The 24,264-nt window shown below is 41.8% G+C and overlaps 1 protein-coding gene across 12 annotated transcripts in view; it reads right to left on the bottom strand.

Annotated features, from left to right (window-relative positions):
• TNRC6C (trinucleotide repeat containing adaptor 6C) overlaps positions 1–24,264 on the bottom strand; it is a 98,094-nt gene that overhangs the window by 15,655 nt on the left and 58,175 nt on the right. For 5 of the 12 annotated variants that reach the window (XM_041486460.1, XM_041486465.1, XM_041486472.1 and 2 more), the window contains 12 exons: positions 20,678–23,263; positions 13,474–13,683; positions 12,047–12,213; positions 11,299–11,403; positions 10,776–10,856; positions 10,098–10,155; positions 9,745–9,890; positions 4,379–4,552; positions 2,996–3,142; positions 2,447–2,569; positions 1,066–1,149; positions 526–757 (listed from right to left, as the gene is read on the bottom strand). In XM_041486460.1, coding sequence (XP_041342394.1) covers positions 526–757; positions 1,066–1,149; positions 2,447–2,569; positions 2,996–3,142; positions 4,379–4,552; positions 9,745–9,890; positions 10,098–10,155; positions 10,776–10,856; positions 11,299–11,403; positions 12,047–12,213; positions 13,474–13,683; positions 20,678–23,263 — 4,113 coding nt within the window. The remainder of the gene's footprint in view (positions 1–525; positions 758–1,065; positions 1,150–2,446; positions 2,570–2,995; positions 3,143–4,378; positions 4,553–9,744; positions 9,891–10,097; positions 10,156–10,775; positions 10,857–11,298; positions 11,404–12,046; positions 12,214–13,473; positions 13,684–20,677; positions 23,264–24,264) is intronic. The other 7 variants (XM_041486463.1, XM_041486468.1, XM_041486466.1 and 4 more) reach the window with 5 other exon arrangements.

Here is a 24,264-nt window from a genome sequence, read left to right as displayed (position 1 = left end):
TATATATATAATTTATATATTTTCATATATTTTCTATATTTTTATATATATATATTTCTCTTCCTCTTTGTATATACCTATATCTAGATATATCTTTAGCTCTATATATCAATATCTATGTATCTATATCTATCCACCAATATATCTATATATATTATATGCATATCTATATAGATATCTATCTATATCTATCTACCTAGATAGATAGATATACATATATATATATATATATATATATAGAGAGAGATATATATGTCTGTGTATATATATATATATATGTATGTACATAAATATATATATATATATATATATATATATATATATATATAGATAGATAGATATATATGTATGTGTATATATATATATATATGTATGTATGTATGTATGTATGTATGTATTTGTTATGTCAACAAATGTATTTGATGTATTTGTTACATCAACAAATCATCAGTGTGGAGCCAAATCTGGAGGTGTGAATTGAGGAGATGGCCTCCCTGTGTGGAGCTGCTGCAGGAGGACACTCACCAAGAGGGTAAGGAGCAAAGGTGTTCGGTGAAGACTGTTGCTCTTTGGTCTGCAGGTCAGGAAGGCCGGGAGCCTGGGGATGGGGTGAAAAGCTATCCATGGCTGATTTGCCTGCAGAGGGGTGCAAAGATAGATGTGGAGGGGGAGGCTGCTGCTTCATGAGCAGGGCCTGGGCCAGCTGGCGCTGGTGCTGCTGGATCTGCTGCTGCATGTTATTGATTGTACGTGCAACCTGCAGGGAGAGCCAACAAACACTGTCAGTGGGCAATGCACAGGAACACTGCATTTCTCTACAGAGAAACAACACACTGCATCTCCTTACAAATACAAACTGCCTGTGTAAAGGGCTGAAGAGCTTTCCTCCAGCAAGGTTGTGGATCAGCTTTATTTTTTATTTTATTTTTACTCAGCACCTTCCCAGCCCAGCACTGCATCCCTGATTTAAGGATGCTTTAGCTGCTTTGCTGTAATGTCACCGAGCCTCTCCAAGCTACTGAAACCAACCCCTGAAGCAGAGATGGAGCTGGCAGGGACACCTACTTGCTGCTCCTGTTGTCTCATGGGTCCGGAAACGTTACGCTGAGCCTGTAACATCTGCTGCTGGATTTGTAAACGTTGGTACGCCTGTGGGGACAGGGACAGTCAGACACAGCACACTCAGCAAGCTCAGCACGCTCCCTCCAGCTGCTCTGTGTGCCACAGCACAGACAAGGCCAGCTCTGCAGTGCTCTGAAAGCACTCCATGCAGCAACAGCAATAATCCTGTTGCAAATGCATTTTATAATGCATTTATTTAAGTCCTGTGTTCATTTATAAAACAAAAACAACTAATAAGTCCACATGGCAAAAAGTGGTCATTAAAGATAGGAAGCTATTTTTTTTTCTGATATAACTGTAACACAAAGCAAAAATTAAAATAGAAGTTTATGATATTATACAAACAGTATAAATACTGATTGTTGTTTTTGGTTTGGTCATTTTGAGTTCTGCCAACCCTTTCTTGTTAAATCACTTGTGCTGCTTTATTCCTGAAAAAATCCACAATTTTCAAGTAACTGGCTTGGCAGCAAATTCTTTTGCAAAGTAAGTTTCTCTGAAACACTTTGATGAATTCATCAACAGTTTCATGAATTCAAAATCCATAGGAATCCTGTACAGGTATTTTTCAAGTAGCTGGGTACTGTTCAATTATTATGAGAATAATGTTGTGCTCCTCAAAACTAGAGAAAATAATCAGAAATTAGTAATAGTATCAAACACTGAATAAAAGGGTTTGACTAGACACTGAGATCAGCAACTGAACTAATCTATCATCTGTAATTTTATGTTTAACCCTGGCCAATACTGAGTTCACAGTATCCGATTAAGTATTTTCATATGCATTAAAAACAGAGATGTTTTTCAAACACATTTTCAAACACAGCAAAAGTGTTCTTATCACATGATGTGTTTAATATACACTCCATTAATTAAAGGAAATTCATCCTACACTTTATTTTTCAGTGAGGCAAGTGAAGAAGTTACCCTGTAGGTAACTCAGGTGACCAGCACTGCCAAGATTTGTCTCATTCTGTTGTGACACATGTGTCCAGTTTAATCTTTCCACTGCCATGTAACACCCAGGCCAGTGCTGTTTGAGAACACACTGTGTTATTCACACCACTAGGAAGACAGCTGATTTTTAGTTCCACTGATCAGCTGTAAAGGATAATTATTCCACAAATGACTATTTATAAAGCCCGAGGCAAAAAAAAAAAAAAAAATATTACTGTGTTTCTTTAAAAAGAAACTTTACCAAAGAAATCAGCAGCTGATTGTTTTGAAGATCTGTCATGTCATTTAAAAATTTAGTCATTCTCCTATTTTATCTTCATGCTTTCAATTCTGATTTAGAGCTTATCTGCCATGTCTTTTAACTTACCAGCTGCAGCTGATAGAGCTGGTTCAACATCGTCATATGCTGAGGATTATTAATTGGCGAGGTTAACTGTGCAGGGCTGAGACCAATGTTTTTTGCTGCAAACTGCAAAAGCTGTGCTTGAACCTAAAGGAGAGAAGAGTGTTAAACATTGTACATTTACTTTTAACAGTGGCAACTGCGTGAGCCATCAATAAGAGTCACATCAGCTGGAAAATGTTATTATCACCATGAACCATCAAAAAAATTAGCAAGAGGCTCTAAAACAATCACAATAACCGTATTCAAGTGTTCATTTATAAAAAATGAGATGAGCACAAATGCCTCAGAAACATCACTGTGCAAAAAGGAGCACGAGAACGTGCTCTTAGAGGTAATTATATGACATGCATGTGGGAACACCTCAGCCATGCCACATCTTCCTGCCGAGGAAACAAACAAATAACACAGACACAGCCGGGCAGCAGCGGCTGCAAAGCCTCAGGAGCATGCCAGAGCGCATGGGAGGAGTTGCAGGGAAAGGGAAAGCATATGAGTGAGGTGTTGTCTGACCTGAGGGGATAGAAACTGAGGCACTTGAGCACGAAGACTAGGCTGGGATGAATTAAGAGGTTGCACTGGCGGTTGCTGCGGCTGTTGCATGGTCCTGGCTTGTGCTGCTCCGCTATTGCCAAACATACCCAGATTGCCACTCGGTATCTGCAGCAGGACAACAGTGACACAGGCACTTAGTGACACCTCCCAGCACAGAACCTGGGTGCTACTTGTCTCTGCAGGCTTTATTCTTAGTGATTCTGACAGGCACGAATCAAGAGACCAGCACATACAAAGTTCAGAATTGGGCAAGGCAAAGATTGCCGTGTACCCAACATCCCAAACCCCCAAAACTTTGTACAGTTGACTGAACAAAAGGCAGCTGAAGTTGAAGATGGCTTTTATAAGGATGCAGGACTCTAGAGGGTCACAAGATGAACAATCAAAAGTACTTGCCAAAAATGTTTGTATTTGTATAGCAAGGGACAGGAGAAAGGAGGCATTAAACTCACAGTAACCCCATCCTCCAGCTGGCTAAGCAGTTTTTTTACTTAGTCATTTTACAAAGCTACTGATAATGGACATCTATTAGTAGAGACTGCTTTGGAAAGATGTGCTTAATGGGCTGTAAGTGCTGGACAAGTATTGCCTTAAGAAAACTAACTAAAAGAATATACATAATAAAGAGCCACAACAGAATGATGAAGTTATTCTGTGTTGTTATTTCATATCTTTGCTGGGACTTCAGTTTGATGGCAAAAATAACCTTGTCATAATCAACAGTACTTAATGGCTTCTCACTCTCATGGTGGTTATCAGTTATCACCCCCTTCATCTCCTCTCCTTTTCTTTCCCTCTCAGCCTGTTCTACACAGGGGCCAAAACACCCCTGAACTCAATGCCCTACCTAACCCAGGTGCTGGAAGCACAGTTTCTTTCTTATCACCTGTTAAAACCATGAGATGCCTTGACACTTGGTGCAAGAATGGAATAAAAAAGCCCCCACCACATCACAGAATATTTATACCAGCCAGGAAAGATGAATTAGAGCTATCTCACTGCCTTACAAGTCTGGGACAATTAGTAATGCCTCAAAAAAAAGGAGGCATTTTCCATCAATGAAGGCAGAGCCAAACAGGGTTCAGGGGTGTAAATCCAAAACACTGCAGACTCTTCTGGATGGATATGTGTCATCAGCAAGCTAATTACAACGACACAGTGTTTTATGTCCTGTAAGGTGAAACATTTACACAGCAGGCAGCTCCTCCTCTGATATTTCACATGAACAAAGCTGTTGCACCTCCAGTTTAAACCCATTTTTCCTGGGGAAGAGGCTGACAGGCACTAGCAGCTACTCCAAGAGAGCCAAATTCCCCTCAGCATCTCCCCCAACAGCCTTACCTGTCTAGAAGAATTCAAGTTTTGCATGCCCAGCCCTGAGGCAATCCCGCCCAGGGTCTGATTAGGGAGTGCACTGTTTGAAAGGGGGAGCTTCAGGCTTGGTGAAGGCAAAAATGGTGAAGTAGTGGGCTCTTCCACTAGGCCGCCATCCTGATTGGAGAAAGAAAGGGTGAGCTGTGTGCGGTGCCAGGAGCACACAGCACAAACCAGAGTCCCATGGAGACAGAGAAGGGTGTGGATGAGTAAAAAGAGATAGATAAAAGAAGAGATGAGTAACAGGGAATGGAAAGCATGGAGTGAAGGGAGAAGAAAAAGAGAAACAGGATTAAGGTACTGGTTTTGGTAACTTTGTTGTACTTATTTCCCCAAATGCACAATCACCCTCACCCAGCTTTCCAGAGGAAAGGAAGGAATTTAGCAGCTGATTGCAGAGCTATCATGTGGCCATTGTCTCCTCCCCACTTAGGTTTTCTCCTTTCTTCTCCACCAGACTAAAAGGTGGAAGGGGAGAGGCCCAGCAGATTTCAGGGAAGCCCTCTGTCTGTCTGGAAAACTCCAGACATAACCCAGCACTTTAACAAACCCAAAACTTGGGAAAGGCCACATCAGCTTGTTTGACACCAGTCTGGATTTAGTTCCACATCACAGCTCTGCTCTTAAAAACGCATTTTTGCATGAATCCCCTTTCCTAAGTGAGACACATGAGCCTCTTTTAATATTCACATAGCGCTGAGTTATTAATACCCCACTCTGAAACATCACACTGCAAGGCAGCCAGTGAACACAAACCATCAAACCCAGTAATGACAATATCAGCTGGGCAGCCTTCCTGAACATCCCCAGGAGGAGGCAGATTTTAGCAAGGCAGGAGGAGCCCTCTCTGCTAACTGGGCTGTGAGGAACCACAGCTGAGCGGGGATCTGATGCACAGGAGGCAGCCCCCACGGGGGGCAAACAGCAAGGCAGAAAATAAAATAAATTAAGAGAACCCCCAATCAAACAGGTAGATCTCTGCTCGTGTTTCAGTGGGGCACTGAGTTCTATCTCAAACTGTGCTTTGATGTCTGGGAAGCCTGGGGTAAGCATGATCAAATAACACTGTGTACAAAGTAGGGTTCCAAAAAAGCAGGCAGAGAGAAGAAGCTTTAATTTGCAATGTGCTGGGTTGGTGTTTTTCAGGCAGTATGATCATTGTAAGGAAAGGCTTTTTAAAGAGGTGAGGAGCTTTATTTCAGCCAATAAATTCAATGCCCCAGAAGACTGTGAGATCCTGGTGAACCCTTTTTGTTGAAAAAGAAGCCCAGTCTGCTTACCACACACCCAAACAGATGACCTAATGCAGCAAGCATGCTCAGTGAATTATATGTTTTAAGTTAATCCTGAAAAATGCATTTTTTACAGCTCTCCTTTGATGCAAAGGAAAAGTTTCTTTACTACCAGGCAAAGTGACACTTGACATCCTATCTGACTATCCTGAGGGGGACACTGACATTTTCTAATGATATCCCCAAGGCCTTTCAGCTTGAGATATTTTACATTCTACTGGACATCAGTCACACTCCACAAACAACTGCAGCTTGCATGACAGTAACAGGTTCAAGGATTTCACTTTAGATCACAGACACATGTTTACAATTCTACCCTTCCCCCTTCAAAGTGAAAATAATTTCAAGCTTGGTGCTCGCTCTCCCCTTCAGATGCCATTGTTCCCTATGTGAACAGACCTACTGACCATGAAAAACCCTCCCTACCCCCCAAATTTATTCAAGTCTTGCCTTACTGACATTATTTTTTCTCAATTTGGAAACAGGCAGTGCCAAGGATGGTGAAGGACAAGCCACACTGGAGACTCAGGAATTTCATTTCCAGACTCCTTCACAAGTGTGTTCTTTGGCTGAATTGCAGCAAATGGCTTTGTGTGAGTTTATAACATTTTATTCAAATTGACCTGGTCTATTTTATTTAATTTGAACTTGTTGCACTGTGCTGCACAAATCTGTGCTCTATAACTGAACTAAAATCAATTCATTTAACATCAAGTATTTTAGTTGGTCAAACTAAAGCACCCTTTAGCATTTTCAAGCCAGACCAGAGGACAATTTTACTGCTCACAGTGGTTTCTGACCCATTATTTCTCAGGATCCTTCATGTAATAATTGTTTCCTGAAGAACAATCTTTTCTACCTAACCTGTCCTCTTCAGTGATTTTCTTACAAATTTATGTTACACTTCTTCCTCAGGCTACTCAATTAAAAATTGAATCATCACATTAATGCTCAATCCAGCACTGCTTTTAACTTTTTTGAAGGGATCTGACACACCCATAAAATCCTACTGCCACCAGTGTTTTAGTTATTCTAACACAAAGTACCACACTGGTGTTTTTTAGGATTTTGGGAAGTCCCTCACAACAGTCTCACACATCAAATGTGACAGAATGCAAGTGGGTTACTCAAAGGTTTTTAGTCCTTTGAGATATGGACAATTTAGCAGAGGATGCCTGGACACTTTGGCAGTCACCTGCCAACAAGTGCCACTTCATGAAACAAAATGTCTCAACAGGCAGAGGAGAGGCTGATGAATCTGCCAGAGGTCTTTGTGTAAAGTCAGTTACAGAAGTAGCTGGCAGAAAATACACACTGAATTCTTTAAAAAAAGATTGAAAAAAAATCCTTTCTTAAAAGAGGAAGTTAAAGTAATAAAATCTCATCTAAAATAAAGTTATCTTCAAATCAAACAGGAATTAGGCAAAAGAAACCTGGAGGAAATGCAATACTCAACATGGTTTCAGTCACTGGATCACAGGTGGCAGAGATAGAGCAAAGTAGAATTTAAAAGAAAACTTTAAAATCCTAGTGATCATTATCTAATTGTGACATCTGAAAAAGTTTCTCCATATTAACACAATATTCTCCTTATTGTCCCAAAGATGAAAACCAATCACAATCCCCAGAGATTACTGGGCTCAGAATGTGAAGGATGAGGCTGAAAAAAACCCAACAAACACTATGTTCAAATCAGAAACAAGGAACAGGTCTAGTCAGAAGATTTTTGGATGAACAGGATTGCAGCTAAGAAGCATCAAGGCTTGTAGACCTGGATTTTGCAGCAGTAGAGAAAAGGAGCTGATCACTGACTATGAGGATAGCAGAAAAGGACTCTTCCTTTGTAAGGTGAGAATTTGAGAGTCCCAAGCCAAACTCTATACTTGGGAAAAAAGATCCCTTCTCTAGGCTTATTTCTGGTATTTTAAGGATGTTTCCAGGAAAATCTGACATGTTTTTCTTCCAAATCTGATGGCTCCAGAAGGCACCAGGTAACATCTTCATACAAACCTGACACCTAAGCACAGCATGCCTGCCATCAAGTGTGACATAATGTGGTTGAGATCACGTACCAGGGCTGCATCTTTATTCCCTCAAGGCCACTGGATATTCTCCCTTGTCCTTTTATGGTGCTACAGGTCAAGATAACATCCTGAGAAATAATAAATTAACAAAGCACCGAGTGCTGAAGATTGACTTGGTGTGACAAGGAATAAAGAGCACCTGCAGCAAGCAGAGAAAGCAAACACTCAAAGGTGATGCTGAATTGCACAGACCATTCCTGATGCAGAGAGAACAGGGAGTTCACTGGGTCCAGAAGCAAATGTCAGGATTGGAAATTTTCCCTCCTCAAATGTATAAAGTTAAAAAAATATTAAGTGCTGGCTTTAGCTGTTTAGAGAAAAATGATGGTGTCTCAATTCAGGTGAGCTGAGAGTGGCAACAAGGAGACACCACCCCAAACTACAACTTGATGAAGAGGAACCTTGCAGAACTTACTGAAGACTCAGCAAAGCCAACAAAAGGATGATGAGTTGATAAAGCAGTAAGTAAAACAAGGAATGCTGGCTGGAGTGCTCTGTCCAGCTGTGTGGAGAGCTTGCTCCTCACCAAGGATGACCTAAGGAGAAACAAGACAGCTCCAGACTCAGGCCCTGAAACAGTACCTCAAAGGGCAAAAAGGTTTTGGAGGAATTGCTTAACTAGCATGAGCTGTAAATCTGGAAAGAATTTCTTTGGAGGAATAAAAACTCTGTGTTCTTAGAGTAGAAACTATATTTATTTAATTCACTTAGCAAGTTGCTCAACACTGCGATAGCTAACAAATACAGTGTGGGATTATTTCCTTTGTTAGAGCCAAGTCACTGTGACAGATTATGCCTAGACTGATAGATTTTACTTACTGTATGAATATTAATGATTTTAGTACTCCCTTCTCAATAGTTGTGTTTAACATATGTTTCCAGAATTATGCATCATGCTGCACATAATGCACCTCTCTCTGGCAAGAATTTTACTGCTGAAGATATTGTTATCCAAGAAAAGGAAAGGCTAACTGGCATGCATGCATCTTTTGTGGCCTTCAATTAACACATTCATTAAAGTCTGCCATGGCAAAGAATGAGCTTTATATGAGTGGATTTCATTACTGCCTCACACCCTGTACACAGCTCGTGTGAAATGAATTGCTTTCAGCACAGTTTGTCAAAAGCACTGATTTCTGTGGTCAGAATCCTCCAGCACCCATCTGTATGAACCTTTCAATAACCTGTGAAATGCAGAATGACATCTGAGATTCTTCTTTAATTATCAATAATTTTCAGGGGGATTCTTAGGTGATTTGGTAAGTTTCTGCAGGATTTTCTGTCAAGGCTGTAAATCTCATTTCCTACTGAAGATTTGGCTGCACTTTTCCATGTATTCTTTTCTTTAGTAACTTTGAATCCTGGACATCACAAACTTCTGACTTTTCCTCAGTTATTAAATAGTGCTGGAAAATTTGTCATATGTGATCACAGAAAGGGAAGCTCATTGGAGAAGGTATTTATGACTGTGCATGTCTGCTCTGAGACTTAAAAAAAATACCTGAACTCCTCCTTCGTATTTAGGTACTGAACTTTCACTGAAATTTCTAAGAAGCTGAAAACTAAAAGAAGAGAAATTAAGAGCCTAATTCTTGGAAGATTCTGGTCTTGGTCCTGCCTGATTGTGAATGTGGGCATGGATCACTGACTGCACTCTCACAGATTGCTGTGGTTAATTTTTTTCTCTTTTTTTCCCATTTCTAGTTCCTCTGTGTTACTGATTCCTTAGCAAGTTTTCAAGTGTAAAACTGGGGATGATCATTCTTTACTTCTATGTGAAAATCAAACCACTGCTCCTTTCCACAAGGACTGAATCCCCCACAAGACTGAAAAAATGCAAGAAAAGGAACAAAGCCATATCCATCGTATTTCTTCCTACACTTTCTAAGCAGACAGTGAAAATTAGCAGCATTTCTACACTGTGCACACTCTGACTTGTTCCTGCTGCTGAACTTACCTTGTCAAGGAAGGTGGGGCGGTCCATGGAAGACTCTTTGGAGATTGGTGGTGGGCGGCAGCCAAGGGGTTTGGTGACCATTCCATTATAGTCGGTCACTCCCATTCCACGCTTGTCCATTTCCACCTTCTTTTCCAGCAGAGCACCTGCACAGAAAAGGGAAATATATTGGAAAAGGTGAGGCAGAGGGAGTAAAGTTGCCAACAGCAGTTCAGAGAAATTCATCTTGCTTACAAAAGCAAGGCAAGAAAATAAATATTATCCAATTGGTCTGAGTATAATCAAATGCTTATAATCATGCAGGGTTCCTGTGTTGATTTAAAGACAAAAAAGTTACTTACACAGATACTTACTCATGGCCTGATCAAGATTCATACTGTTGCTCTTCAAGGCCTCTTCCGCTGGCTCTCTCTGTCAAAAACAGGAATTTATGTTAAGAGGAAAAGTAATCACATTCATGTGATTTCAAAGTAACCTGAGAAAACAGACACATCTCTTAAATACTGGGCTTAATGTTTACTCAGCAGCCTAAATAATGTCTGTGTGTGGTTTTTTTCTGCTTTCAGCAATTCTCACAATTCAGGTATTTCAGTTTGTCAAGGAAGTACTGGCTCTACGAGGTGACACACATTGTTCTCTTTAAGCATCTTCCTGTTTTCCATGAACAATTCAAAGATCACAATGATATGACTTTCTCTAAGAAACAACCAGGCTATACTCTCATTTTACCTGTTTAATGAAAAAAGAGGAATGGGAGGTGATTACTGCAGCTCAAAGTAATACCTGTTGTTATAAAAATAGGACTTCAAAATATATAAATGCCCTCAAGGAAAGAATATTCCCAGTTCATCTCAGAGCATGGAATAGGTTTACAACAGATTTCTGAAATCACAGTATGTGTTTAAATGCACATCGGGGCTACTTGCTGGCCTGGAGACTGAAGATCTTGGTGTAGCTACAGTCTGAAACAGCCACAGTCAGAAGTACAAGCTAAAAGCTAAGGCACAGTGTGCTGGCTGAGCACTACTCACAGGGAAGCCCATGTCTGTGAGCTGTTTTATCAGACGGTTCATGATCCAGGCCTCATCCTGCTTGCTAGATGTCTTCATGCCCTTAGTAAATAAATGGGAGATTCCATTAATGGGCTGGCTGCCACGTTCATTGTAGTGAGATGTACATAAAAGAAATGGTAAGTGGTTTTTATTAATAGCACATGCTACTGAAAGATGTATTAGTACATTAATTCAGAAAGTATTGAAGAACCCTCCGAGCAACGCGACTACGATTCTCTTCCCCCAAAAGTGTAAAAATTTATCTCAGCTGAATAGGTGCTCAGTGTACTATTTAGTATTTGATTTGCTGGCCACTGAATTAAAGCCACCTTTGAATTTACGTATTTCATTTTAATCCTTGGCAGAAAAATATAATGAAATAAAGCTGAAATAGTACAACACTTCCTGAAAAACATTCCCAAAAACAAGTTTGCAACCTTGAAGTTAAGAATGTTACTCAGTGTATTTTCTTAAAAACAAACAAGAGCGTCTAGATAAACACCTTTAAAAGATCTTTGTGCAGCTTTTCTATCACAATATCCTTAAGAAGTCTCTTCTTTTCAGTTCTCCAGAAAGTACCAAGGGACAAGCGCGGATTTGTTTTGGGCTGCGGACAGTACAAGAAACAACCATACTTGATCAAATCACCGGCCTAACTCTTGGCTAATGGATTAACAAACAAAGTGGCTAAATGCATTCCCAATTCCTTTAAGTTACAGCCTGGCCTTGTCCTGAAATAAAGACTGTGCAATGGAAAATTTCCTCACACAATTGTCTACGTTCTCGGTTGAGTGCAGCATTAACACAAGTTTGCTTTGTTCTCACACACACACACACCGTCCTCACAAACAGAAAACAGCTTTTTGTGTTAAACAACTCCATCACAAACTACTGTTTGCTTTTCCACCACCATGGGAAGTGCCTGAAAGCCCCCTTAACACCTTCTCCTCTTTCTGTTAATACATTATCATTTCTTTAGAATACATGGACGCTTATAAAACTTAGAGAAAACAAAGGCAACAACAACAAAACTCTCAAAGCATCTGACATGCCTAAATTCAAAGATCTCCCGTTTTCCCCTGGAAACAAGGTAGGCTGTACTTGAACCACTGTAGTGGCAAGCTGTGCTTGTGTTCAGGTGTCAGAGGTTTAATTTCAGGTATAATGCACCAGCAAATTTGTGACAACTTATTCTACAAATGTTACATTAATTCCACTCTTGCTGGAGAGTGTCTTTATTTTTGTCTTACCTTTTGAAGTCCTTTCTTCGGGGCATTCCCCCAGGAATTACAGGATGAGCTGCTCTCTTGTGAAGCAGTATTATTCCACATATCTCCTTCTTCATCTTCCCACTGACTAGTACTGAGATTCACATCATCCCCACCACTGCCCCAGCCTTCTTGCATAGATTTTGAAGCTGGAGGGAAAGTGGGAGAAGAAAAATCTTATTCAGTTTCCTGCAAATTTTACAGAAATAGCCTTTTGTGCCATATCCAGGTGTGCTAATGTAAGTATTTTCAAGAGATAAAGAGGTTCATCAAATAGCTTAATTGGCATTAAAATGATAAGAATGTCTTCTTTGAAGCTAGTAAAAAAAAGGGAGTTCTCTAAATACTCAAGAGAAGAAAACATCCCGCAACTGCAAGTCCTGCCTTTCCCAGAACCAGTAAGATCTGTGCTCATGGCCACTTTATTCCCCCAGGAACAAGGAACCAAAATACGAGCACACATTTGTTAAGTGCTATTTTGTTTCCAATGAATCTCACCATTTTACCTACCACATTCTTCCATGAACAAACCAAATTTCAAAGTCATTAACGCTCAGACACTCATTCCCATCCTGAAGAATGGAATCTGAAAGGAGCTTGTGGGCTGCAGGGAACGCTTCATATTCAGTGACAAGGCTGTGTCACCTCAGTCCATTTTATTCTGTTTACTCTCTTTAAAGCTGGGATTACTCATCTTAAGAGCTCTCACTCCCCCTTTTATGTTTTCTGGGACTTCTAACTACATCTCACTATGGCATTTTGAAGGAGTGAATCTCTAGGCAACCTCCACAGCCAAGAGGAGAGTCTAAAGCAATCAGTGGCCCTCAGGACATTCAGAGGTGGAGGATATTTATTAAATACCACGAGTTAGGAATCACGAAGCAGGAAATAGTTCAGGATGTTCCTGAACCTGGCAACAGTTTTAACATCTGAAGAAAACACCCACTCACTCAGATTAACCCAACATGAGGTTGTTATGATTATTGGTTCTCAGGTGTTGCTTTTCCTACCAGAATCAATTCTATCTTGACTGTTCTCCACTGCTTCTCATCCCAATACAGGTTTCTTTTAGACACCAAGGGTTTACGTCCTAGTCACGTTCTTCTGCAGTTTCACAGTTTCCTGCACCTCTGCTGTGCTGCTTTCCAAACACACAAAACTACTCTCCTTTAAATTTCCAGATGGATGCCCTATATTCATATTTTTGAATTAACTTGGTGTTTGGATTAGCGTGGCCTTGTGACAGCTAACATAGTTTTGAGAATGAAACCACGAAGGCCGCCTGTGACTGAAATGCAGAGAAAGCAGAAGTGGCAGAAGCAAACTCCTGTGACTGAAACACACAGAAAAGAAGAAGTGGCAGAAGCAAACCCCCTCCCCTGCCAGGACAGCGGCAGCCCTGTGTGTACCTGGTTTGCACAGTGCTGGGGCAGCAGCTGGAGCGTTTGTTCTTCCATAGGTCCCTGCTGGCTCGGCAGGATTCTCTCCCCACCCGGTCCCACTGCTGGGGGGCTTCCCCCACGCCGAAGTGCCATTGTCAACTGCAGCAGAAGGGGAGGAGGGCTCTCCCCAGGAAGCTTCGCTCTTGGTGTGGACAGCAGGCATCTCTCCCCAGCCTGCTGGAGCAAGGCAAGGAGAACAGCGATGAGAGGAAAGGTTTCTTTATCAAATAATTCCAAAAGACTTTAAATTTTGCTCATGAGTTTCTCTGGAAAGAGCATGAGCCAGTAAGTACATACAGTGATTGTAGTTAAATGTGCTTAAAAATCCCTTAAATTTGGTTTTTTAAGAGTTTTTTCTTAATTCTATGCTAATGTCAAGTTGTCAATACAGAAAGAGGGTTCTTTTCCACAGCCAGGAGCAACCAGGCTGCCAAGTGAGCACCAAGGAACAGCTGCCCAGGGCCAGGATTCCAAAGACCAGGACCCCAGTCTGAGTTGGGCCTTGATTCACTGAAAGATCTTAAACTCTGTTAATTCCTTTTCACTGTTTACAAACTATAAAATCTCTTTTCTCATGCCCTGGCAGTAAGATGCAGTTTGATTGTTCCCACTTTGAGTGAAGATTATCTGTGCTGAAAGTATTCCTTAAAGCTTTCATTACAGCTCATAGCTACCTACCTATCCTTCATCACTAACCCTCAACATTATAATAAATATTATTTTAAGGGGAATTAATCAAGACTGCAATTAGGATCTGTAATCACTCCATGGGGAATGGCAGGTGGAAGCCATTGTTTTCCACAGAGTATTACATGAACTCACTGGAAGACGTAAGCTACTCCAAAGAAACAGCCTGGGCTTGAATGTAATGCTCTTAAATCCACCTGACAGGATTTCAGCCCTGCAGCTGAACGTGGCAGCAACAGCCAAAGGGCTCCTGAGCCTACAGAGCAACCTGACCAACACAGCACAAGGGTAAACTGAATTTACAGCCATCGTTACCAGAGATTTTCTGGAGAGAGGACTTGGATCACAGATGGAGTTCAAGGTACTTTGTAAACAAGCACAAAGAGAGGCACAAAAAGCAAGAAAACAAATTTCTTACAGACACCTGCCACTAACCTATTTTTCTACAATTGTAAAAAAAATTACATCCCATTACACGACAGCTGAAATCTTCACAAATATTGTAGAATTCAGTCTGCTTAAGACTTCCACTGGTAATTAGGCTGCTAAATCAGGAATTTGTTCTCTTTTCATTGGAGATGAATGTTATTAAGATTAATATTTTGTAAGTGAATGATCAGATGCTGCTCTGCAACAACATTATTTCCTTTTTTTTGCTCCACAATGGTATCTGTAAAAATACTCTGGAAAGGTTTCACAAAGCAGGTGCAATATTTTCTCCATAAATTGACACCCAGAATAGGTAGGCAATGGCAAGGGAGTGCCTAAGAATACCTTGAAATACACTGGAATAACCAAACAATAGTGGTTATCTGAGCAACAAGTCCTTGCAGAACTCACTGAATTCCACAGAATTCCCCTATCCTGAACCTGCAGCAGCATCCATTGCCAATAACAATTCCAAAATTGCCTGGCAGAGAAAACAATCAAACAGATGGGCCCAGAGCCGTGCATTGCTCCTTTGTTCCTGCACTATATATTTATTTTTGGCTCTATTCCTTACAGCCAGTGCAGCTCTCTCAGACACTGATGCAAGTGCAGATGGCACAGTGAGTGTCAAACTCTCCACTCGTGTGTTGCAGCTTCAGAAAACTCCTTCTCTACCAGCAAAAGGCACTGAATTTAAAGCAAGCTCCTGAAACAACCCAAAATGTCACTCTTTTATTCAAGTTATTTCCATTTGAAACAAAAACACCACGGTTTAGGCTCGATCAACGTACCTTACAATTCTGGTTATTTTAAGGTGTGTAAAGAAGATAAACTGGCAGATCCACAGATGTACCTAAATGAACCTGTACTTAACATGACAGCTTCCTTGGTGTTGCACCTCAAATGCTTAATTCAAGGTTCCTGCTCGTATTTTCTAGCCAGCTTTATTTAAGGGAGGCTTTATTTGAGTTTCTGCCTCACTACTCAGGAGGCAACTGGCAGACAACTGCGTGTATTAAATCACACTGGCAGCTGAAAAAGATTAACTGCAGGCAAATGAAACAGAAAACAAAACATCTCCACAACACCACCCAGACTGCAAACAGGGACAGGGCAGAGTATTAACATCTCCCTGGCTTCATGCAACCTCTACTGGAAACTCTACCTAATTCAATTCATGAAATCATCCTTAAAACACAATTTATACATTAAAAAGCTGAAGTGTGCTGCGCTATAGAGTAAAAACCTCAAAAAAACCTGGTTCCTCTGTTGCTCTTAGAAATTAAACAACTTCAACTAAAGGCCACAGATGTGTCATGTCCAAATTATTTTAAGTGCTTTTAAATGCACTGAGCAGGAAATAATATGGGATTACAAATAACGGGGGAACCAGCCTTTACTAACAGAAAATAGTACAAGTATATAAAAGCAAACAAAATAAATCTACAGCAAGTTTTCCAAACTATCTTAACAGATAAAATTAAGTGCAGGAAATTAGTAAATAAAACCTGAAGGCTGCTGGAAAAATAACCTGTGCACTGCAAAAACTACACTGTGTAAATTCTGGAGCATTTCTCCATTGCAAACCTGTTTCCCCTCTGTGTAAATACTCCTGTCCCAATGCTACTGTCTCTGTGCTATCTTCCTATGACTCCAAATGATTCTGTTTTAGGAAGTTTAAAGATGAATAAAGTTACATTTTTGAATGAATGGTGCAAAACTCCCCGTGGCTGTTGGGAAGGCAAACCAAGACCTTTGAGTAGTCTCAAAACCTGAACCTGCCAAATGTTTTCAAAAGTTCTGCTTGGAGAAAACTTCCTATTTTCTGATGAAAATGATACAGATTTAGGCTCTCCTGGTAAAAAGCTCCTTAAAACCCCCAGATCTGCAGAAATGTTGTTTGGCAACAGAACGTGCTCCATTTAAAGGCTTCTTTGGCAAGAAAGTGAGGTTTTAGTACTGAAGTTTTTAAACATTAGAATTGCAAGAAATGAAAGGATCACAGTAAGTAATAAACATGGACACACTGGCAGAGCTTTGTTTTATAGAAATAAAAGCATAATTAACATTGGGCCACAGCCAACAGGAAATCCTCAAGGGAAAGTGAAATGTTAACTAAGCTGTGGCAGGATGCAGTTGTTTTCCCTCAAAATAACCCTATAGCTATTTGGATGGCAGAAATTGTTTTCCTTCAAGTTGTTGGTCCGTGATAAATACCAAAGCACATGAGCACAATACAGGCAAACCAAAATATTAGAACCTTATATAAATTAAAAAAATAAGATATTAGGCAGAAAAGAGGTTGTTCTCTAATTACACACTAGTTATTCTGGGTTTTATATATACATTTAAGAGCTACCTACAATCTTTAATCACTGAAATTCTCATTTTCTGACAGGGATTCCAGTTCAACACTGAGCATTCAGAAAGCTCTAATTTGGGTTTCAGAAGTGACATCACCCTTGTGTGAAAATCGAGGGCAGCTCTCTCAGCATCACTTGGCTGCCCCCCAAAACCTGGCTATTCATGGGCTGAGCACCCACCAGAGGGTTTTAGGTTTTCACATGAGCACCCTAAAGGAGCCCAAAGCTGAGCTGCTTTCAAATCCATTCTGATGGAAGTTCAAAGTAAGAAAAACACTGCCATGTGAGCTGCCACTTAGAGGCACAGGATTATAAAAGGAACAGAGACGTTTGGAGCTTTCAGAACTTAGATCCAGTTCAGGTTTTTAAAACTTAAGCTCCTCACTCTCTAGTAACCACAAAGACTTTAATTTGTGACCTACAACCCCCACAGGGAAGCCTGTGTTATCTTCTGTTGTTTCTTTCCTCAGCTGGAGGATGCTGGAACCCTGCCAGGCTCTCCTGATGTAATGAGCAGGAAAGCATCAAGCCCACTCCTCAGCACTTGGAGGGAGGATATGATGCTGTCTGTGATCCAAAAATCTCATTAAATCATTTCTGTTTGCAAAACCTTTTCTCACTTCTTATTCCCCTCATATCAAAGCTGCATGAGTTAGAAATGCTAGGAAGAATTATGCACAAGTAATTTAGATTAAACCCCAATCTAACTCAAACCCACCAGCTTTCTGATCCTTTTTCTAAGTAATTCACCAGTGCCTTGAGAACAAGCTCCTAGAACCAGCAAGGACTGTATCTATCACATTATCTATCTCTTTCCCCCCTCTTTTTTTCCTCTTCTTTTCCAATGGAAAATGAAACTCCTTAGAGCATTCTTCATTTTCACCAAGTGTTTACCAACATCTGCTTCCCATCAATGGCTTTTAAGTTCTGCCTTCAAAGGATCTGGAGAACTTCTGGGGATGGGTGACAACTTGAATAACAAGACTGTAACTTGGCCTCTATTTCCAAACTAATAAAGCATACACTTCAATCCCAAAAGGAACTGTTAATCCTTTGTGAACTCCTAACTAGGGCTGTGCAGCAAAATTAAAATCCATTTCTTTGCCTGCAGGACATATGACTGTGACAACTTCCATCTGCACCACTCCTCCTTAGTTACACAGGAATGGAATCCATGATTCCTAATTCATTATAATCCCTGAAAGTGACTGGCAGAGCACGTCATGACCCACGCAGGTGACAAAATGCCCACGGTAACTACAGAGTTCAAGAGTTGCAGGATTTTAGATGAGCACTTAACTGTGCCCTGTGGCACGGGCTCTAATGACACAATCATGCTTTGCATGGAAAAGAACTGCTGCTGGATGAACTTCGGTTGTGGACTGCAGAAGTCTCCTGGTGACAGGATTCTCTGCTGAGGCTGGAAATGCACAGCAAAGTGGAGAGGGAATTGGAGTAGGAAAAAGAGTTAAACAGCACAACTCCAAAGTGCAGGGCCCTATCTGCGTGGGAGGCAAGACATTCACCACTTGCTTCCCATGTTTTGGCTGTCCCAGATGGGAGATGATTTGTGGATGTTTCAGGTCTGTGTACATTTCCACCCAGAGCACGAGGATGCTGCTGTGCAGCTGCCATGTGCTGCCTGCCCTGGGAAAAGGGGCCCTCCTGCAGTCCTGCACTCCAGGAAGCCACGGGGATCCATCCCTTGGAGCTGCACTGCTGCTCTGTGTGAGAGACAAGCACAGAGAGGGTCCTCCTCTGGCACAGCCACAAGCAAACACAGCAGAGCTCAAGACTGCTCCTCGCTTCCATTCAGACAAAAATCCGTCCAAATATTTCCATGTTTGACCTTTATACTTGTACTATACCAAGAGTTTATAATATACCTTTATACTTGCACTATACCCAGAATTGCTGTACTACACCATGTATAAGGTTTAATTTATGCCTGCTACAACCTGATCTAAATTTTAATACCTGAACCATATTTTAAATTGTCTTCACTATTACCCATTTTGTACTTTCTTGCATGCTGACTTAAATATATTCTGAGAGCTGGCTTTGCTTTTCTTGGAAAATTAAAAAAAAAAAAAAAAGAAGATAAAAGGTTTGCTTATCCTAAAAGATCTTAGAATCTTTCTAGCTCACATTTTTCAAGAAGCCCAACACTCACTTGAACCTGGTCAGGGTTGGTTACTTGTTCATAGGCAGTTTCTGAATATGTAAACATACTGCTTCAAAGAAACCCTTCCTTTGCTGCTGTTCATGCTCCAAAGGAATCACTGCAGATTAACACCAGCTTTTAAATTCCATTTTCAAAATCTGAAGGGCTCAGGACCGTTAAGTTTTCCTCTATAAGGTGTTAATTACTTGAATAACATTAACAATGCATTGCTGTGTATGAACAGTTTCACAAGCACCAATGTAATCCTCCAAAAATCACCTTAATGAAAAACAAAACCTCACTCAAACCCAAGCAAAAATCCACTTTCATGATACTTCCATTACAATTCAGGAATCTGAATTCGTGTTTCATGGGTAAAGTTCTAAATATGGATTAAATAAGCTAGTCACATATGTTGGCTGACCAAGTACAAAGCCATTTAAAGACTTCTCCTTCTGGAGCATGTTATTTCATTAAAACAGGTACCCTCTACTGTTAACAAACTTGACCAGAGTGGGAAACGTAAGACTATTTTTATACAGACATTAAAACAAATTTGAAACATTCCAAAACATCAAAGAGAAAAAGGATGGGCATGAGAGAACAAATCCCACTTGGAGAAAAACATGGTTAAAAAGTCAGTACTTAGCCATGACCATGATGAAACAAAAACTTGGAAACAAAACTCAGGTGTAGAATTTGAAAGAGTACTGCATGATCAGATTTATTTTGGAGAGGTCTGTGTTCATGATATAGATATGGGCTGCTAGTGTAACTGTTATTTAAATACCTCTCTTTTAAGCATTTTCCCCATTTTTAATGCATTTTTATTCCTTGCTGCTTGTCTACAACAGCACCTTGCTTTTGATCAGAAAAATTCCTAAATACCTAAACTTTGTCTTTGAAACACAGGAAACCCTAAATATTAACACCTTGAATCAGTCCTGCTTTTTGAGAACCACACAAAATCCAGGATGCTGCCTGTGCCCGATCCCTGAGAAGGGAACCATTTCTTCATAAAAGACAACAAGCTGGACAGAGAAACAGCAGCAGCCTAAATTCATGCAATTGTTAACCAACATCTGTTGCCAAGAGATGTTTTGCAGAAAAGAAACAGATGCAGGCTGTCTAAACACACCGAGCCTGCGCAGTGGGGACAGCAGGCAAATAACAGAAGAAAGGTTTGCCAAAATCCCCCAGCCTCTCAAATGGCTGAATTAAAAGGTGTTAAATAACTGTGGAAGAGACGTTAAAATGAACATGGATCCACAACCTACCACGCTGTTGACCAAATATTGTTTCAAGTCTTTCTTACATTCATTTAGATTATGGAAATTTGTGTCAGGTTCCATGGATTCTGTCCTCAAGACAAGACAGTTTCAGAATAAAGGAACAATCATACTCTGGACATAAACACAGGATTTCTACCCAACACACCAACAGGACAGACAGCATTCAGCAACTAGTACTGGTATAAAGTATCTCTTAAAGCTGTTTTATGAAATATTTCACAAAACTGTTGCCATACCTGGGCCAAGCAGCGGGGACCGGTTCGGCTGGGCACTTGACTGGTGCGATGGCTGAGGTTCAACCATGTTGGTGTTGATAATGGTGCTAGTGGTGGTGGTGTTGGTTGTGGTACTGCTCTGAATTATAGGATTATTTCTATCCCACATGTTTACAGTCTTGTTGTTGTTGTAATTTGGGTCGCCCCAAGCTGAGGTACCATCATCGATTTCCATCTTGCGGCGAATGGACGGTGGAGATGGCTCTTCCCAGCCAGTTGCCTCACAGTTCTCTTTTTGTTTGGCTGGCACTGGCCCACCAACCCACCCTGACCCCGTCTGTTTTACAGAAGCAGCTCCTCCCCAGTTACTCACATTGTTGTCCTGGGGTTTATTAGCCCAATTTTGTTGGGGGCCTGGCTTTAAAGATTCCCCCCAACTTGTACCTGTATTAGCCTTGCTGTTTGTGCCATTCCCCCACCCACTGGTCCCAGACTTTGTGGAATCATTCCAGCCAGACCCCGATCTATTGTCAGAATCCCATCCAGATCCATTCTTCTTCCCATCACCCAAGTGTCCAGGAACAGATGATGAATCTGTCCAGTCTCCACCTCCTGAAGTCCAGCTTGGATTTGATTTCTGTCCATCTCCCCAGTTTTGAGATTTGGGTTTCTGAGGTTCACCCCAGGTAGGTGATTTGTCCTCCTGATTTGCGGTCCCACTCCAAGTGTGGCCGCTTTTGGCAGCAGCAGCATTATTAACAGTAGTAGAGCTTGCTGACTCTCCCCACCCCCCTGGGCCATTTGGTGCTTTGTTGTTATTGTCTCCCCAACCTGTATTTGTTGGAACAGCTGCCGGTGGAGAGTTGACCCACCCAGATACTGAAGAGGTATTTGTACTGTTCATGATGGACCCATCGTTCTTCCCCCCTGAGTTTGAAGATTGAGTAGCTGCACAACCCCAGGCCTCAGTTCCATTGTCATTCTTCCGTTCAGACCTTGGGGACTCTTCAAATTCCCAGGCAGTGTTTTGCTTCACAGGGGTCTGTCCCCACCCCGTATTGGACAGGACCCTGGGGTCAAGGTCATTTCTTGGCAACTGAACTTGCCCTTGGTCTATCATCCCTTTGTCTCTCCTCCTGCCCTCTCCAGCCCCCTCCCTCCCAGTACTGCCTTCATTTTGACTCCCACCGCTGTCGTTGCTTCCTTCACTAGCCGTGGTGCCAGATGCCGCAGCTTTGGCCCAAGAGTTCATTTGTTCATTGCCCTGCTGCATGGCAGGATTCGGACTGGTAACACTCGAGCTATCCCACCCTGTTGATCCTTTCCCATTGATGTCGCTATTGGAATGCTGGTTTGGGGGCTTGCCCCACTCCCCGTTGACACCGTTGCTGGCGCCGCGGTTGGGGTGGCCCCAGGCTCCAGAATGCACACTGCCAACCCCGCCACCGCCCCTGCCCCAAGCCAGGACCCCGGGGCCAGAGGGAGGCCCCGAGTCCCACGCGTTCGCTCCGTTTCCTTCCTTTTGCACAGCACTGCTGGATCCGTTTTGTTTAGCACTTAATGCTGAGTTCACAGTGTCTCCATTCCCCTGACTGAACCCAGAATTGCTGTTTCCTGTGGCAGGATTACCTGGGGACATCCCCCATACTGAACTGCCCATTCCTTCACCACTGCCCCCGCTGACTTGAGAAACCGCTGTTCCGTTAGCACCAGGAAGGCCTTGCAGGTGGGGCGGGATGATGGCCCCCATGCCCACGGCCATCCCCCAGTTCGGCAGTCCGTTTGTCTGCATTGCATTGATAGGGTTTGGTGAAGAGTTCATGGGGTTAGTGTTATTTGGTCCATCAGTGTTAAGGTTCTGAGGTTGTACGCTGAAAGACACATTCTGAGAAGTGGACGTTTGTGGTTCTGTGCTCTCTTGCGGCAGCAAGTTTCCCCAAGCACCTAAGGTGCCTGTTGGGTTCCCATTCTGGTTGCCCATGTTCTGACCTATGGCACTGACTGGACTGCAAATACTGGAAGGGTTGCCTGCTCCCACAGTTCCTTCATGTCCAAGTACAGGCCAGGCAGCTGGATTGGCATTAGGGTTAAGGTTAAGATTAATGCCAGCATTCGAGTTGGAAGCACCCCAGCAGTTCTGACTTCTACCGTCTCCCATCATGTTGTCCATCTTTCCATCCCCACCACTGGCAGAGCAGTGAGCTAGGCCAGAGCTGGAGCCTGCAGCCACCCCCCACACCCTGGCCGAGCTGCCGTTGCCGTTGGCTCCACCAGCTCCAAGGGCACTCTGGTTAGAAGTGCTTTGGACGAGTGCTCCGTTGGCGCCATTATTGCCATTAGTTTTCTTTGTATGTCCAGTGAAGTTGCCTTGGGCACTCCCTGTAGCCATGCTACTGTTCTCTGAGCCACAGTTGGAGGCAGAGTCAGTGTCTGTAGTACATTCTGAGGCAGACTCAGTCTCAGCTCCGGTAATGGAAGGCCACGCTTCCTTGTCAGTCCTGTCTATTATCACTTTATCCCAGCTGCAGTTGCCTTCACTCCTGAAAGCGGGCTGCTGTCCCCAGTGGGAATTCTCATAATGGTCTCCCAATCCACTGTGGCTGAGATCTGAAAGGATCCAAGGTTAAAAATGAGTCCACTGTTCAAGCACTGCAAAAGCCCTGTATTAAAAGCACTGCTTTACATCACTACTTACAACACTACATTCTGCTAAAATTTAGAGTGCATTCTCTAACATAATACAGCAATTTTCCTCACTACAATGGAGCACGATGCTCACATTAACTTGTTTGGTTTTTTTTTTAATCTGACAAAACTCTCAATTAAAATAACTGAACAAATTTATTTTAGAACAGAGCAAGTGTTTTGTAGGCCCCAGTGTACCAGTAAAAATAATAAGCAGGCAATAAATAAGAAGAGTGTGTGAAAAGTCTAAAAAAGCAAATTTGGAAAAAACACAGAAGAGTACCTAGCAGACTCTTACCATTTATTTTGACTCAATTTTCATTCTTCAGAGAAACACAATGAAAGTGCATCCAATAAAAAAATGTAAAATGTCAGCCTGCCTTGAGATATTACATACACACCCACATCACAACACACCAAACTGATACTGCATTTAGGTTTGCAACCCTTCCTGGAAACAAAGAAACAAATACAGACAGCAACCTTTACTGTTAGGTGCCAATTATAAACACCACCAATGTATATTTTAGCAGAGAACTTGGGCATCTCTAAATAACTGACAGTTTTGTCAGCAAACTTACCTCTCACATGCTTTACTCGTGGTTTATACATCATTTGGGATTTGTACACACAATCCCCTGTGTTCCCAAGCCTATGAAAAGTGATGCTGTGTCTTTTCAGCACTGTCACATCCTCAAACACAGACACTAACCCAAAAAATTAACCAAAAGCTCTTGAGCATCTGCTTGCTCACCAGGGTGTGACGATAAACCGGAAGGCACAACACATCTCATGTTAAGAACTCAAGTTTGGTCAAGGTTTTGCATTTCCTTTCCATCCCAATTGCTCTGTACAAGATTATTTCTCTTAGTTTCTTTTGACAGGAATTTGATAACAAGTATTTCAGTCTGATACAAGAGAGC

This window comes from Pyrgilauda ruficollis, unplaced genomic scaffold, assembly GCF_017590135.1.
Source record: "Pyrgilauda ruficollis isolate IOZ18807 unplaced genomic scaffold, ASM1759013v1 scaffold77, whole genome shotgun sequence".
Lineage (NCBI taxonomy): Eukaryota > Metazoa > Chordata > Aves > Passeriformes > Passeridae > Pyrgilauda > Pyrgilauda ruficollis.
Note: the sequence above shows the minus strand (reverse complement) of the source record. Positions and strands in the feature narration are given on the sequence as shown.